Below are 17,014 nucleotides of genomic sequence, written 5' to 3'. Positions count from 1 at the left end.
GCGGGCATGTCTAATTCCTGGGCAGGGGGCAGGGGGCAGGGTGCACTGAGGGTCTGCTCTGCGGTGGGTTTATCATTCTCCTTTTTTTTTTTTTTTTAAGATTTTATTCATTTATTTGAGAGAGAGAGAGAGAGCACAAGCCGGGGAAGGGGCAGAGGGAGAGGGAGAAGCAGGCTCCCCGCTGAGCAGGGAGCCTGATGTGGGACTCGATCCCAGGACCCGGGGATCGTGACCCAAGCTGAAAGCAGATGCTTAACCGACTGAGCCACCCAGGCGCCCTATCATTCTCCTCTTGCCAGATCCTAGATCTACCCTGAGGTCTCCGATCCTCCAGACCAGGAGACCCCATCAGACTTATTGGCACGGGGGCAGCTGTAGGAATCCCACCAGCTCCCTCCACAGAACAGTCTTCTCTTGGGACCTCTCACCTCCACACCCCTCCCTGCACCACCACCCACCATCTCCCAACCCATTTTTCTAAGGTGAGGTGGGAGGGATCCCAACCCACTTGTGGTAAGAGAGGAGGAACTTCCCAATGGACCAGGCAGGAAAGGAAGGTGGGAGATGGGTGGGGACGTCTGTTCCAGGGGCGGAAAGGAACGGGAGAAGTTACAGAATGTCAGAGGGCAGAGGGATGGTGGGAAAACCTACTCCCACAGACTCCAAGTGGGCGTGGACCCACTTGCTGCTCGGCCACCTTAATTTCCAGGGATGCTTTCTCCTCAGGCCAGACTGGGGACCCCCAGAAGCACCTGCCCCCAGGAGCTGAAGGTTTGTCAGTTGACCCCCTGGAGCCAAGCATCCCCTGGGAAAGGAAGAGCAGGAGACCCATGACCTCTGGGGTGGGGGGATGGGAGGGTCTCGCCAGCTGAGGTGTCTGGGATCCCAAGCCAGCCTGACTCCCCCTTCTGCTCTGTCCCACGGGCTCTTGCTACTCACAGCAGGGTCCACGGACCTAGGAGCTTGTTAGAAATACAGAATCTCAGGCACCACCAAGTCCCACAGCATCAGAATCTGCACTGTGGAGAGATTCTCAGGGGATCCTTAGGGAAGCCCTGCTCTAGACAGGTGGTTTGTAAGCTTTAGGACAACACGGTGTGTGAGCAGGTGCTGTGCGTTAGGAGTGGAGGGACAGTGGCTAAGCCCCTTGCGTCAGGTGGCTGTCCCTCAGTGAGCCGGCTGGAAAGTGAGGAGGCTACTCCAGACAAGCCCCACATGCCCTTCAGACCTGCCGGCCTCGCCCTGACGTCGCTCGAGCTGGAAACTCGGAGGCAGGTCACGTAAGCTGGTGCCCAGTGCACACGTGGCCCTGCCTGTGCAGGGATTGTCCACGCCACGAGCGGGCCCACTCCCTGCATCCTCCCCACGCTCCCTGGGCGCTCTGCCCTCAGTGACAGTGGGAGCCGGCCTGGAGCACCAGCCTCAACCCCATCTGGAAGGCTCTGGGACAGATCCATTTCCTCCCCTCCCTTGGCCTGCCTCAGGCAAGCTCATGCCTTGGGGGCTCACTCCCCAGCCTCCTCCCCATCCCACCGCTGGCCCCTGCCTCGCCTCCCGCCGCACTGGGGACAGGCAAGATCCCCCCTTCTGAGCCCGGGGTTCAGTAACTCAGCAAATACTTACAGAGCACCTGCAAGTCCAAGGCTTGTGCTGGGCTGGCCTCTGGGGAGCCAGTCGTGAACCAGACAGCCGGGGTTCCCGATGGCGCCGAGCCACCACTCTGAGGGGAAGACAGATATTAAACACGTAAAGGCGCCATTGATAACTCCCTTACCACTCGCAGATGCTCTTGCCAGTCCCTCCTTGGACACCCCCAGTGTGCCAGGCATGCGCCAGGCACGGCAGACCCCCGGCTGAGAAAGCACAATCCCGGCTCTCCCCAGACTCGCAACCGAAGCCACAGAGCTATGGGTTTGGGCATCTACTCGAGGTTTACCAGGAGCCAACGATTCATTACATTTTCTCTTGTCTTCACTTGGGAAAAACTCCAATCCCGTTAAGCCCTGAGCAGAGAGCTCATTCTGTCTAAATCCCCCGGCGGGGCAGGAAAGAGGACCCTCTGCATTGCTCTCCAATATCCACCCTATAGGTGGCTCGGCCCCAAGCCCTGGCCATGAGGAGGCCCCCAAAGGAGGCCGGGCTGGCCCTCGGTGCGGTGGGGGGAGCTTCCTGCCGGCCGTCCCAGGCCCCTGCCTCAGTTCCCCTTTCGCCCCTCGAGTCTCCCCGCTTCTCTTCCCTTCATTCTTCGCCTCCCACCTCAGCAGTGCCCATTTCCCGCAAGGCCCAGACGCGGCCCTCACTGCCCCCCCGAGGAGACCATGCACTGCGGCTGCGTGGCCGGGGGCGCCCCCGCTGGCCCGGGCAGGCCCTGGATCTCAGGTGAGCGTCTGCCAGGCAGCCCCCTGCCCAGCTGCAGAGGGGCGGCCGGGGGGAAGGGGGCCTCCGAGCAGCCGGGTGGCACTCACACCCCCTCCGCCCAGGCCTGGCCTTCCCGGACTGGGCCTACAAAGCCGAGTCCTCCCCGGGCTCCCGGCAGATCCAGCTGTGGCATTTCATCCTGGAACTGCTGCAGAAGGAAGAGTTCCGCCATGTCATTGCCTGGCAGCAGGGAGAATACGGGGAGTTTGTCATCAAGGATCCCGATGAGGTGGCCCGCCTCTGGGGCCGCAGGAAGTGCAAACCCCAGATGAACTACGACAAGCTGAGCCGGGCCCTCAGGTGAGAACGGCCGCCGCGGGGGAGGGGCCCCGAGGGGTCAGAGTTCAAAGTCGCTGGCACCCCTGCCCCCCAAGGCTTGGGAGAGACGCCCCAGTGTGGCCGATGCCCAGTGGTTCTGCAGAAACAGCTGCGGTTTACCTCGCTGGCCTGGGGAGGGGCATGGCGGGGCCTCTGGCTTCATCGCTGCCCCCCGGGGCCAACTCAGCCCCCGCCTTTGCAGGTATTACTACAATAAGAGGATCCTGCACAAGACCAAAGGCAAAAGGTTCACGTACAAGTTCAACTTCAGCAGGCTGATCGTCATCAACTACCCTCTGTGGGAGATGCAGGCACCGCCTTCCCCCCACTTGCTGCTGGGGGCCCCCGCCCTCTTCTGGCCAGCCCTGCTGCCCATGGGCATGCCCAGTGAGGTAGGCACCACACCAGGCAGCCCCCGCCCTGCGCCCAGGAGGCCCCCAGCCCTCCCCTCTGCCTCGGGCCGTCAGCTGTCTCCCGTTCTACCCCCTGCCTTCTAGTCCCCGAGTGCCCCGGCGCAGGGGTGGCACCCCAAATCACCCCTGCGTGGCTCACAGTGCAGCATGCACCCGGGAGCGAGGGTGGCTCCTTCCTCGTAGGCGTCAGTCCTTCAGCAGCGGGATGTCATCGGAGGCCCCTGGGCGTGCGGGGGGCAGTGGCCATTGAACAACCGTTCTGAGAATATGTCATTGTGTTAACAACTGGCTGTTGGCACAGTGTGACCTGGGGAACGCAGGCCGGCCCAGCCCGTCCCACCCCACCCCACCCCTGCTTCTCACCACCCCCCCAGCTCCTGCACAGCCTGCTGCTTGCCCAGTGGGCCCCGGCGGAGCACCTGGCTGGACAGCAGACCCCCCGGGGGCTGCCAGAGGCCGCTGAGGACAAGACGGGGAGCGGCAGCGGCGCCCCCCGTGAGTGCCGGGGACTGGGGAGGGCCCGGGGGATCTGAGGCAGAGGAGGGGAGGACCACCAGGTGCAGCGCACGGAGCGCACGCGGGCGGGGGGGTGGCTGGAGACTAGGGATATTACACACCCTTCGTCCTTCCACGAACTGAGCACCGGCGACTCCCCAGGTGTGGGGGTTCGGACAGTCGGTGCCTGGCGCCGAGACTCAGGCAAGCGCCAGGTGCCCCGGGAACGCAGAGGAGGAGCGGGGGTCCCCAGGAGGTCAGCCTGGGCAGGCGGAGTGGGCGCAGAAGGTGCCCAGGCCGAGGGAACAGCGTTGGTACAGCGGAGAGCTGTGAGCAAGGGCAGCAAAGCTAAAGGCGCCTGGGGGCTTGCTGCGCTCGCACGAACGGGCACGGCGGGCGCGGGGCGGGGAGGGCTGGCAGCCGAAGCAGCTGGTGTGCAGTCACGGAGGGCTCGGGCCACGCTAACCGGTCGGGCTTTACGCCCTGAGCAGGAGGCACCCGGGGGAAGAGGCGCGTTGAGATTCTCATCTCAGAAAGATGACTTGGGTTGTAGGTAGAGTTGGGGTTGGAGGAGGCTTGGGACGATCATCCAGGCAGAAGCTGACGGAGCCAGAACCAAGGCGTGGGTACCAGGTGCAGGAGGCCCAACAGAAGAGGGAGGGAGGAGAGCATGGCAAGCAGAGGGAACAGTGTCTGCAAAGGCCCTAGGGCAGGAAAGAGGTTCTGGGCAAGGCCAGCGGGGCAGCACTGCAACGCAGGGGAGACCGTGGAAATGTAGGCCGAGGCCGGCTCTCCCGGGGCTGTCAACAGGGACGTGATTCTATGCGAGGAAGATCACAGAGACCCTTGAGCAGCCCGAGGCTTTGCACAGAGGTCCCAGACCTACCCCACCTCTGCTGGCAAGTTCATGGGGTAGAGATCCTTGGCCTTAGCCCTGCCCCCAGTGTAGGCAGCTGGGGGCCCAGAAGGGCCTGGCTCTGCGCCCTGGAGTGCCGCTGAGGCTGTGGGTGCGGGCAGCCCAGGGCACGCCGGGACTTGCACAACTGCCGGTCTGCCCCCCCGGAGCTAGACAGAGCCTGCACAGCACCCCGTTCCTCCCCTGCCACCCACCCTCCTGGCTCTGGGAATGCCTCGGGCACACAGCTTACTCTTTGGGAAACCATGAGGGGAAACCAGTGTCCCTGGCGAGCCCCAGCTTGGAGTGAGCGCTGTGCCCCTCCCTGCCCTCCATGGGCACACACATGCCCTGCCTGGCTGAGGTCAGCAGATGGCTAGAGCAGCCCGTCACCGTCACCTGCACTCAGGGCACTGGTACCAGGAGAGGACACTGCCTCTGGGAGGAAGAGTGGCCGGGATGGTTAAAGCAGAGGCGGCAGGTGCGGGGCTGGTGCAGGGAAGCGAGCGAGAGGGGGAGTCACGCTTAGAGCCCACTTCTCCACATGCTTCCCGGCCGCCCTCCCAGGGCCGACACCGCCCGTCACACAGCCGCGGCCTCGGGAGCCCCCGGGACACAGCCTCCCGGGCAGACCAGAGGAGAAGGACGGTGAGCCCGTGACCCGGGGGAGGGTGCACCCTTCCCCTGTGCAGGACCGTGTCCTCTGTTTTCCCCTCCAGAACTACGACTTCAGAAACAGCGTTCCTTTCAGATCTGTCAGTGTGGGAAGTCACTAATGTGCTTTTCCAGTTTTTGTTAACTCCAGCCCCACCGATGTGATCACCCTGCTCTCCCGGTTAAATGATATGGCCTTGCTAAGAAAGGACCGGGACGGATCGGAGTTGGGCCTTTTGAAATAGACAGTGGTGTGAGGTTCTACTGATCACCCCGAGACCCAGACCAGGGCCGGGCACCCCGTTGCAGGATGCCCACAGAGCAGGAGGGCAGGGGGCGTGAGGGCGGATCGGGGAGGGAGGAGCTTCCAGCAAAGGCAGCTGGACAAGGGCGAGGCTGGGCCCCCGCGCTGGCCTCGCCGCTCCATCTTCGCGGGCAGAGGGGCCTGTGCAGGTGAGGAGAATGGGAAGAAGCCCAGGGCCCCACGCTAGAGCCTCAGCCCTTTGCTACAGGCCAGGCGAAGTGAGGACAGGATTCACGGAGTTTCGGCAAAGAATGTCTTCATCTAAGTCGCTCCACACCCTTGTACTGAGCTCCGAATAAGCGCCAGGCGGGGCTGGGTCCAGGGGAGAACGAAGCAAGACGTAGAGTTGGGGTTGGAGGAGGGGTTGGGGACGCAGCCGTGCAGGAAGTAGCCGCACAAATGTCCCCCTCTAACGGGGCCAAGGCCCCCAGGAGAGGCACAGGGGCCACAAGGGGCGCACCCAGGCTGCCCCCAGGAAATAGACTCAAAGCAAAGAAAACAGGAAGGGGGGAGAGGAAGTTTCCATCAAGAGGAAAAAGAAATGGGAAATGGGTGGAGATGCGGGGCATCCCTCCTGATGCCCTCTCTTTCTCTCTCTCTCCAGGCCTTGGCTCTCTCCCGGTCCCCTTCCAGCTTGGCCCTTGTTGTCTTCTGGGGAGCCCCCAAGACAAGCCGCCCAGTCTTGCCTCCTTCACCCCTCCCCTCCTGCCCTCCCTCCCCACCAACTGGACCCGCCTCTCAGGGCCCTTCCTGCCCCATGTCCCCCCAGAGCGGCAGTTCCCAGGGACCTCCAAGCCAGACACCCTGCTCCCAGGGCCCGGGGGCCCCCCAGTGACACGCCCCTTTCCGGGGCTCCCCTTGTTGGCTGGGCTGGGGCAGGGGGCTGGTGAGAGGCTCCGGCTCTTGTCCCTGAGGCCCCAGGGGCTGGAGATAAAGCCCTGTCCCATTGGGGCACAGGGACACCTGGATCCCAGGGAGGTCTTCTCCTCAGAGATTCACAGACCCAAAACTGGGGACAAAAGCTCCGTGTCCCCCCAGCTGGGGAACTTCAAGGCAGTGTGGCCCTTGGATCCTCCTTAGGTGGGGAGAAGATGGGAGGAAGGGGTCCCCCAAACTCCGTCCCTTCTCTTGTCTACTTCCTTTCTGGCTTTGCGCCTTGCCCAGCCTGGAAACGGGTTTAAATTGCAGGAGGCTTTGAAGGGGTGGAGATGGACAAAAGGGGGTAGGGGGCATTGCAGGGCTGGGGAAGACTGAGGTGGGGGCCCCCTCCCTTCCCACCCAATTGTTAATCAGATTAAGGAGACATTCTTAATCTCCACTTTCTTCGAGGGGGCCGAGCACCCCACAGTTGCCCACATTAGGGAGAAAGTGGGCATCTGGGTTGGGGGGGTCAGGAGTCAGTGTGCCCAGAGTGTTGGGCCCAGACCCCTCCTCCAGGCCACAGCCCCAGTCTCTGCCCGGCCCTCCACGCACTTCTCCATCAGCCCTGGGAGCTCCTGTCCACAAACACTTCCTTCTGTCTGTCATCCCCCCGAGACCAAGGGCCTGGGGCAGGGAGGGACTGGCCTCCTCAGTTCTGTAATTCTGCCCTGCAGACCATGAATAAAATGCCCTTGGCACACTGCCCTCTCGGCTGACCACCCCTGCTGTGTCCCCGCTCCCGCTGCCCTGACCTGGTGCGGGGCTAAACGCCACCCAAGGTTCTCGTGGGAGGGGGCGCGGGGCAGAGAAAGGAGGCTGCCATCACCGCCCCCCCCCCACCCCTGCCCAGAGCGAGAGGCTGAAGGAAGCAAGCCGTGGCAAGGAGCTGTCCCAGCCACGTGGGAGACCAGCATGTGGAGAGAACCTGAGCACAGAGCAGGGCCTTCCCAGAGCCACCCTCAGGTTCCTGCGTGACCCCTGAGCAGAGTCGAATGGGCTGGGGTGAAGGAGGGCCTTGGCATGGTCCCCTTCCCTGTCCCTGGGGCCTCAGAACGACAAGCGGAGCTGATGGAAGCCTCGGGTGGCTAGGGGAGGGGGACATGGCAGAGAGGGGCACGTGCTCACCGAGGGCAAAGCCAACAGGACAGAATGTTCCAGGAGCCAAGGGAAGTGAACCAGATTGCTCTTCTGTCTCTAGGCTGCCAACGGCAGGACTTGTCTCCATTCCTTTCTAGGACACGGAGTGGGGAACTAAGGGGACACAGAGGGTCCTGGTCCCTCATCCAAGGAGTAGGTGTGTGCTTCCTGCGGGGTGGGGGGCGCACTTTGCCTTCTGCTGCCTCCCTGTCCTTTGTGGCAGATGTGTGGGGAAGGAGAAGGAGAGGCCCAGAGTAGCCAGGCTGAGGCCCTCACCCCACAGAGAGGCTGAGATGAGCAGGGAGCCCAGGCCCTGGGTTTGCAGGCTGGATATAGGCCGGGAGCACCATCTCCGCCTCCCTCCTTCCCCCAGATGTCTCCCTCCCGGGAGGTGTCAAGGACTTCGTGGAAACTGCTTCTGGCTAGCTCCCAAAGCCCCAGGCCTATCGCCAGCCCCGTGGGAAGGAGGACCCCCCAGGCCAGGGCGTCCCCTCACCCTGCCCAGTCTGGGAGACAAAGAGCTAGTGTTGTCCCTCCAGCACAGAGAACTGGCTCGCACTGTCAGGGGGCCTGGGTGCTGTTCAGAGAGCCAACCTCATGGACAGGGCCCCATACTGGGGACCCCATGTGCCCTCTGCCTTACCCGCCCCTTCTGTGACCCCCGCGTTTCAGGCAATGAGCAATGCTTGTCAGTCAGTATCTAAAAGTTCCCTTTGGGGGGCGCCTGGGTGGCTCAGTTGGTTAGGCGACTGCCTTCGGCTCAGGTCATGATCCTGGAGTCCTGGGATCCAGTCCCGCATCGGGCTCCCTGCTCGGCAGGGAGTCTGCTTCTCCCTCTGACCCTCCTCCCTCTCATGCTCTCTCTATCTCATTCTCTCTCTCAAATAAATAAATAAAATCTTTAAAATTTCCCTTTGGGGGTGATGAACCGGGACAGGTCAGCTCCAGGAGACATACCCTGCCGGGGGGGGGTGCTCTGCATTTCGGCAAAGCAGACTTTCTCAGCCTTAGCACTACGGCCATCTGGGGCATCATATTCCGTGGTGGGAGCGGTCCAGTGCATCCCAGGATGCTGAGTGCATCCATCCTGGGCCTCCAGACGCCAGCAGCAGCCCCCCACCAGCAGACGCTGTGAACTGTCCCTAGGGGGAGGAAATTGTCCCTGGCTGACACTCACTCAAGCAGAGGGTGGCCTCAGCAAGCCCAGATGGGCTCCTCGGCACAGAAAGCCACGGGGGTTCCACGTCGTGAGAGTGCCCTCTGGTGGCCAGAGCCTCCACCAGTGATGCGCACACGCCCAGCAGACCGGCCGGGTGGGCACAGCCGGGGCAGGGGGCTAGGTTTGAGGGGAAGGGGTGACAGGCACCCTGGGTCTTCTCAGGTTAGGAAGGGAGTTTCAGGATAAAAACACTTGATGAACCCATCCCATTTCAAACCCCCTTTGCAAATCACGGATGAGGCACCAAAGGGTCCGCAGGTCTCATGGGACCACGGAAGGCCGGTTACCAGCTCCTCCGGGACGATCGGGTGCAGCCATCGACCCCAGACATCACACCCTCTGGTTGCCTGTGACCGTCAGCCTCACCCGGGAGAACACAGAGCGGATACTCAGCCTTCTTCCAGGAGCAGTGGGAACCAGGACAAGACTCGCAAAGTCAGCGCACCAACCACCCCTGCTCCTGGAGCTGTCACACCAAAGACAGGGACACTCGCGGGTTCGAGCAGATTCGAGGAAGTCGGCTTCACGAACTTTAGACTCCACCGGGAGCCAGAGGGGCCGTGGTGATCATGGCCCACAGAGAGGAAGAGCCTTGTCCAAGGTCACAGGTAAAACAGAAGCTCCCCAGCCATCGGGGAGAGCTCTTCCCACCGCACCGCAATCACATGGATTGAGAGCTTAAGAGGCCCCCAGATTCCCTGGAAATAAGAGCATATTACATATCGAGAGGGAAGGTTTCCATTATTCCTGCATGACTTTTAGTTTGACCGCATAGCAACCATTTCGCTGTCTGCGTGCATTTGGGCGCCAGATTACGTCGGCTTGTGCTCACTCTGACTGCCTGAGGTGAAGGACAGCGTGTCCCCCACGAAGAAGCCAGGACTCTCCGGGTGGCCCAGCACACGCTCCTTACAGGAAAGGGGTTTGTCACTAGAGCCTTGGCGCACGTGTGCGGGAGGCCTTGGGATTTAAAAACAAAAGCAAATCGTTTGCTGCCCTGAATTGTTGGTGGCAGTGAGGGTAATCCCTACCCTCTCCCTTCTTTGCGCCCAAATGAGGACCCTGACCAAGAGGGGAGAAGAAAATTCCAGTACCACGTATGTGTTATACACACACACACACACACACACATAATAATAATAATTCAACTTCTTAAACGCCTACTCTGTGCTGCCAGGCACTGAGGTTCAAGTGACCGCCCTTCAGATGTTGTCTCTGTGAGGTGTCCGAGCCGCGGACGCCAGCGCCTGGCCGAGAAGGTGGGCGCGGCTGCAGGTGGACCTGGGGAGGGACGCGGGCTCTGAGTCCGTACGGGGTGTTGGACCAGCACGCTTTCTTCGTAACATCCAACTCCGAATTTATTTATTTATTTTTTTAAAGATTTTATTTATTTATTTGACAGAGAGATACAGAGAGAGAACAAGTAGGCAGAGAGGCAGGCAGAGGGAGAGGGAGAAGCAGGCTCCCCGCCGAGCAGGGAGCCCGATGCGGGGCTCGATCCCAGGACCCTGGGATCACGACCTGAGCTGAAGGCAGACGCTTAAACCAACTGAGCCACCCAGGCGCCCCCCAACACCAAATTTAAAGACACATTTCATTTAGTGACCAACCTACTTTAAAATACCTGAAAGTAAATCTTAAGGAGGCATTTCTAATCCCCAAACACAAACAGCCAGGCAAGATGTGCCCAATGTTATCAAAGTTATCAAAACACACACAGTTCCGTGACCACTTTTCTCATTGAGTGTTACTTCGAGAACGCTTCGCCAAGCATGGAGAGTCGACGTTGGCCCTCTTACCGTGTTGGAATGTTCGGTCAGGCCGAGGGGGCATACACTTGACCATCAGCCTCTCGCTGGCCTTCTGGGTTGTTTCTGGTTATTTGCTTTGTAAATACAGTGGTTTCCAAACCTTTGTCCTAAGTTATAATCTGTTTTTCTTTTTTTTTTAATTAATTCCTTGAGATACATCCTCAAGAATGAAATAACTGGCTCAAAAATCACATTTTATTTATTTTTAAGATTTTGTTTATTTGAGAGAGAAAGAGAGCACAAGCAGGGGGAGCGGCAGGCAGAGGCAGTGACCGTCGGCCTCACCTGGGAGAACACAGAGCTGAGCAGGGAGCCCGATGCAGGGCTCCCCTCCCGGGACCCTGGGATCATGACCTGAGCCGAAGGCAGATGCTTAACCAACTGAGCCCCCCAGGCGCCCCCCAAATCACATTTTAATGGCTGTAGATACATATTGCCCAGCTGTCCTCAGAAAGGATTCTAATATTGTAAAAAGCCACATCTACACACTACTCACCGTGAACCAGCGACATCGTTAAGTGCTTCACATCCATCAGCTTGTCTGACGCCTACCACAGCGGTAGTGGGGAGGCATTACTATCATCCCACGTTACAGATGGGGACTTTGGGCACAGAGAGGCAAACCACCTGCTCAGGGCCACGTTCCTGCCCAACGGCCGAGCCGGGGTGTAGACCGGCAGCCAGCTCCGAGGCCAGCAGTCCTCCCGGAGTCTCAGCGGTCCAGCTTTGCCCCGCCTGCCTCCGCTTCTCTTAATGACAGAGAACTGCCCCATCTCTCCCCTCTTCCCCAGTCTGTCCTCGGAAAACAGTGAGGGCCACTGAACATCGTTATGCTTGCTTGCTAGTTCTAATCTGCACTCTCCTGCTTTATGACCGGGAACAAGGACCACCTCACTCATACAATATTTATTTATTTTTTAATGTTTTTTTATTTATTCATGAGAGTCAGAGAGAGAGAGAGACAGACGCAGAGGCTGAGGGAGAAGCAGGCTTCCCGCCTAGTAGGGAGCCCGATGCGGGACTTGATCCCAGGACCCTGGGATCATGACCGAGCCGAAGGCAGACGCTTAACCATCTGAGCCACCCAGGCACCCCTCATACAATATTTAAAAGGTATCTTGGGGGCACCTGGCTGGCTCAGTCGGTGGAGCATGCGACTCTTGATCTCAGGATTGTAAGTTCGAGCCCCATGCTGGGCACAGAGATTGCTTAAATAATTTTTTTAAAAAACTTTAGAAAAATAAAAAGAAATAAAAGATATTTTAAATTCATATATGGTCAAGTAAGGACAGAGAGAGAAAATAGAAATGTGTAAAGAAAGAGAAAGCAGGGACGCCTGCGTTACTCAGTCCGTTAAGCGTCTGCCTTCAACTCAGGTCATGATCCCAGGGTCCTTGGATCGAGTCCTGAAAAGGGCTCCCTGCTCAGCGGGAAGTCTGCTCCCCCTTCTTGTGCTCTCTTTCTCTGACAAATAGATAAAACCTGAAAGAAGGAAGGGAGGAAGGAAGGAAGGAAGGAAGGAAGGAAGGAAGGAAGGAAGGAAGGAAGGAAGGAAGAAAGAAAGAAAGAAAGAAAGAAAGAAAGAAAGAAAGAAAGAAAGAAAGAAAGAAAAAGAAAAGGAAAGAAAGAGAAAGTAGGGGCACCTGGGTGGCTCAGTCAGTTAAGCATCCAACGCTTGATCTCAGCTCAGGTCTTAATCTCAGGGTCATGAGTTCAAGCCTCACAATGGGCTCTGCGCTGGGTGTGGAGCCAGCTTAAAAAAGAGAGAAAGACAGAAAGCAAAAAAGAGAGCTCTTCAGAAGGCTTTGAGGAAAAGGGGGTAGAATGCATTCCAGGCTAGGCATCACGTACCTCATTTACTGTTAAAAAGGTAAATAATTTCTATAAGACACACCCCCCACTTGGGCTGAGAGCTGGTATTTCCATTCAAAATGTTAATACTATAGCTAATCGATACTCTTTGTACCCCTTTCGTTGCTCCGTCCTTCAGCTCTGGCTTAGACCAGTCAGGCAGCCCCAGCCTCCTGGTCCCTGGAGGGCTCAGCCCAGGAAGCTGGAGGACAGATCTCAGTGGCTGAGACCCGGCCTTGGGCAGAGGTTTTCCTCCAATGAATGGATGAGATCCAAGCAGCACAGTCACCACAGACCACCACCAGGCACTTAGAGATGAAGCCGGGGACGCCATCGGCCAGGCCCATGGGTTTCCAGTTGAGGTTTCCAGGTCCCCAAGCAGCAGGTGTCCTGAATCGGGAGGAACGGCGAAGCCATGCGTCAGGCCCTGTGCCATCGATCCTGTCCCACTCACACGTCCTGCTGCCGAGCCTGGGGCTGATGGAGAAACTCTCCCCCCCCAGCCCCCCAGGACCTGGTGCTGCCACAGAGCCCCCAGCCGCCCACCTCATCGGGCTCCCAGGCTGGCCCAGCAGCTCTGCCTAAACCCTCCCTCTCTCTCCTCTCCCACCCCTTCCTCCTGGTGGTCCGCCCCACTCCCCAGCAGGGCTCCCCTCCCCGCTGGGTCTCTCCTCCAGTCCTGGGCGTGGGGGGGGGGGGTCTCCCAGCGACGCAGCCCTCCCCACCCCCACCAGATGAGGAAGTGGGGCAGGGGCCCCCTCTCCTGCCACCTCTACCTAAGTGCCCGGGGTGGCACCTGAGAAGCGCGGGGTTGAGGAGGAGTCCAAGGCGGCTCAGGGGACTCGGAAGGGGCCGGTGCCGTGTTTGTCCGGGACTTGCGCATCGCTGGATCCAGTGGCCACACTTGGGTCCTTATCTTGTCCAGCCTCTCCCGGCATGCACCACTGGTGGCGACCTTTGTCCCCACCGCTCCAGGTCTCCCACCCCCAAGATGCTCCATTGCAAACTCCGTTCCGGGGTCCGCTCCGCACCCGCACCCCCAGGGGTCCCCAGGGCACTGGCCACAGCTCTGCTCACCCTGCACCTGCCTCCCGGGCCGCCTCAGGCCGGTCCTCTCCGGTCGCCGCCAACACCGCCTACGAGCCGACCGCCACCCCCGCGCTGAGCCGCAGGCTCCTCGGTGCGGCCGCCGGGAGCATCGCGGCCACGCCCACGCGCATGCGCGCCTCCAGGGCGTCCTGCCCCAGGGCAGGGCCGAGCCGGTGTCTCGGAGCTGGGCCCCCAGACTGGGCCTGGCCTCGGCAGCACGGACGCGCGCTCAGCTGCTGGACGGAACTCCAGGCTCCGCCCCCCGCCCCGCCGCCCCTCGCTCCCCTTTCCTTTCTGCTTCTTGCTTTAGTTAACGACACCACAAAATATCCACTTCGACCCAAGGAGAAACTCGGGGGTCAGGCCCTCACCTCCTACGCCCCGTCAGTCACCAATTCCACCAGTTTCACCTCCTAAGCATTTCCCGGATCTATCCTCTTCTGCACAACCCTCCATTGACCTCGCAGGCCCTCACCAGCCTGCAGAGAGACCACCCTTCAAATTCCATACGTTTCTGCTTAAGATGCCGATCTGATCATGTGACTGTAAGCCCTTCGGTGGCTCCCCTGAAAGGAAAAAAAAGTCCTCTGTGCCCCCAGTGAGGGTAATTTATTTGTACAATAGTGTCATTTAAAGAGAGAGAGACATAAAAGTAGGTGTAAATATATACTTACTGCACATCAAACTATAACAGCAATGGCAAGCTACCACGTAGAAACTAAATTATCAAGCCAATAAATTTTTGAATAATAACATTGTTTCATTGCAACAGATGGTATTTGCTGAAACCGATTGCTGAACAAAGTGCCACTGCAATGTGGATCCCTCCCGCGCGGAGCCTGCGGTGTTTGGCAGGTGTGTGATGACTCGCCTCTCCCACCCCTGCTCCGGGTTAGAACTGCGGCTAACACCCTGTTCACGCACACCAGGGCCTGAGTCCTCCTCTGCCCTCCGTTCAGGGCTGAGCCCACTAAAGCAGCTTTCCTCGGTGCCGGCTCATCACCAACACAAAGGCAAATGTAGGCACTGAAATCTTTTGGCAACGCGGAAGTTATAACCCAAAACCTGATTAGCTCATCCATGTGTTCTAATATCCTTAAAAGGAAGATGCAAAAGTTAGCCTTTCCGCAGAAGATTTGTGGACGTTGGGTTGAAACCTACAGAACCAAGTCCAAGCTCCAGAAAACGTGAGAGCCAGGAGCTCCCCACTGCACCCCCACACAAACGCCCAGAGACACTTTTGCAACCATGTCCCACCCCTCACTTGACATCCCAGTGACCCAACCTGTTTGTGTCCCTGGGCTTTGGGTTCGTCCTCATCCGCCTGATGGAAAGGCCCTGTCTTGCCCACCTCCTAAGCTAACTCCTCCTCATCCTTTGAAATTTTGCTCCGAAGCTCATCCTGACCCCAGAGGTAGGGTCAAACAGGGTGTCTCCGAGCTGACCCCCAGACTGGGCCTGGCCTCGGCAGCATGGACGTACACTCAGCTGCTGGACAAAACTCCAGGCTCCGTGCTGCAGTGGACAGGAACCCTCACCATGGCTGAGCTGCCCGACGTGCTGTGATGATCGTGGTGACCTTAGACATGTCACTTCATGACCTTGAGCCTCAGCTGCCCCATCTCCGACACAGGAACCATAAAGATAAATTGGCACAGGTGAGGGGCACCTGGGGGGCTCAGTCGGTGAAGCATCTGCCTTCGGCTCAGGTCGTGATCCCGGGGTCCTGGGATCGAGCCCCACATCGGGCTCCTGGCTCAGCGGGGAGCCTGCTTCTCCCTCTCCCTCTGCCTCTCTCCCTGCTCATGCTCTCTCTCTCTCTGTCTCTGTGTCTCAAATGAATAAATAAAAAATCTTTTTAAAAAAATAAATAAATAAAAATAAAATATATATACAGTGAGGGGCGCCTGGGTGGCTCAGTCGGTTGAGCGTCTGCCTTCGGCTCAGGTCGTGATCCCGGGGTCCTGGGATCGAGTCCCGCATCGGGCTCCCTGCTTAGTGGGGAGTCTGCTTCTCCCTCTCCCTCTTTCAAATAAATAAACAAAATCTTAAAAAAAAAAAAAAACCTGGCACAGGTGAGAAATTCAAGGAAACGTGATATACAGCATGATTTTGAAGTAGAATGTTACAGCATATCCATACGATGGAACACCACGCACAGACAGAAGGAGGAAGCTCTCTGTGTACTGATGGGGAAATGCTTCTGAGATTTGTCTTAAGAGAAGGAAGTAAGGACATAGCAGTGTGTGTGAGATGTTACCGTTTGTCTAGAAAGGGGGGATACATATTCATATTTACTTGCTTATGCATTAAAATGTCTGGAAAGATAAACAAGAACTAAACACAGGTTACATTAGGAAAAAGGAAATGGGCAGACAGCACAGATGTGAGAGTGGATTTTTTACTGCACGTATATGTTATATCTATGATTTTTTTTTTTAAGATTTTATTTATTTATTTATTAGAAACAGCATGAGAGAGGAGAGTGTCAGAGGGAGAAGCAGGCTCCCCGCTGAGCCGGGAGCCCGATGTGGGACTCGATCCCAGGACCCTGGGATCATGACCTGAGCCGAAGGCAGTCGCTTAAACCAACTGAGCCACCCAGGCGCCCTATATCTATGATTTTTAAACTGCAATATTGTATCACTTACAAAGAAAGTAAATGAATTTGGGGCACCTGGGTGGCTTAGTTGGTTAAGCGACTGCCTTTGGCTCAGGTCATGATCCTGGAGTCCGGGGATCGAGTCCTACATCAGGCTCCCTGCTGAGCAGGGAGTCTGCTTCTCCCTCTGACCCTCCTCCCCCTCATGCTCTCTCTCTCTCATTCTCTGTCTCTCAAATAAATAAATAAAATCTTAAAAAAAAAAAAAAAAGAAAGTAAAGGAATTTAAGAGTAAATGATAATATTAGTGCCCTAACGACATCCCCGGATCAAGTAGGAAAACCAAATAAAAACTGTAAAAGCACGTGCTGTTGTGGTCAGGTGTGAAGCAACAACAACGATTTTGTGGTGAGGGCACTCTCCTACAGAGCTGCTAACAATGATAAGGACAGATGTCACATGCCTGCCCCTCGCCGGGGAGGACCAAGCCCACACCCACTTTACCTTCTGGAAGAAGGGAACGGACAGCTGGACTCATGATCTCATGCCTGCTCACAGAGTGGCGGGTCCCCCATGCAAACCCTCCGCCCTCCCTGCCCACGGCCCAGTCCCACCCCAACCTGCTCTCGGGCCCCCACGCCACCGGGCTCTTCTGCAGATGGTCTCGAACATCTACCATCAACCCACAGCACTTTCTCGTTAGCCTGGTCCGCACCCCGGGTCTCATGACCTTCCCCAGTTCATAGGGACTTGCTCACAGAAGCCTCAGGGCTGCCAAGCCCAGATAGCAGCCTTATGGCAGGTCCGCGCACAGATCCCGGGTGCTGGTTCCCGAGACCCGGAGTGAGCCCAGCTGACAGGGTGAGTCATTTCTGATGACCATCTTG

At 58.2% G+C, this 17,014-nt stretch overlaps 1 protein-coding gene across 1 annotated transcript; it reads left to right on the top strand.

Annotated features, from left to right (window-relative positions):
* The first annotated feature begins 242 nt into the window (after positions 1-242).
* On the top strand, positions 243-6,704 carry ETV3L (ETS variant transcription factor 3 like). The gene is made up of 5 exons (XM_045876047.2): positions 243-2,379; positions 2,481-2,718; positions 2,939-3,128; positions 3,524-3,644; positions 6,102-6,704. The coding sequence occupies exons 1-5, from the start codon at positions 2,319-2,321 to the stop codon at positions 6,575-6,577; spliced, it is 1,086 nt and encodes a 361-aa protein (XP_045732003.1). The 5' UTR covers positions 243-2,318; the 3' UTR covers positions 6,578-6,704.
* The last annotated feature ends 10,310 nt before the right edge of the window (positions 6,705-17,014 follow it).

The sequence above is a fragment of the Mirounga angustirostris genome, unplaced genomic scaffold (assembly GCF_029215605.1).
Source record: "Mirounga angustirostris isolate CCGP_5_RB_7025 unplaced genomic scaffold, mMirAng1.0.hap1 SCAF_6, whole genome shotgun sequence".
In the NCBI taxonomy this organism is placed as follows: domain Eukaryota; kingdom Metazoa; phylum Chordata; class Mammalia; order Carnivora; family Phocidae; genus Mirounga; species Mirounga angustirostris.
Note: the sequence above shows the minus strand (reverse complement) of the source record. Positions and strands in the feature narration are given on the sequence as shown.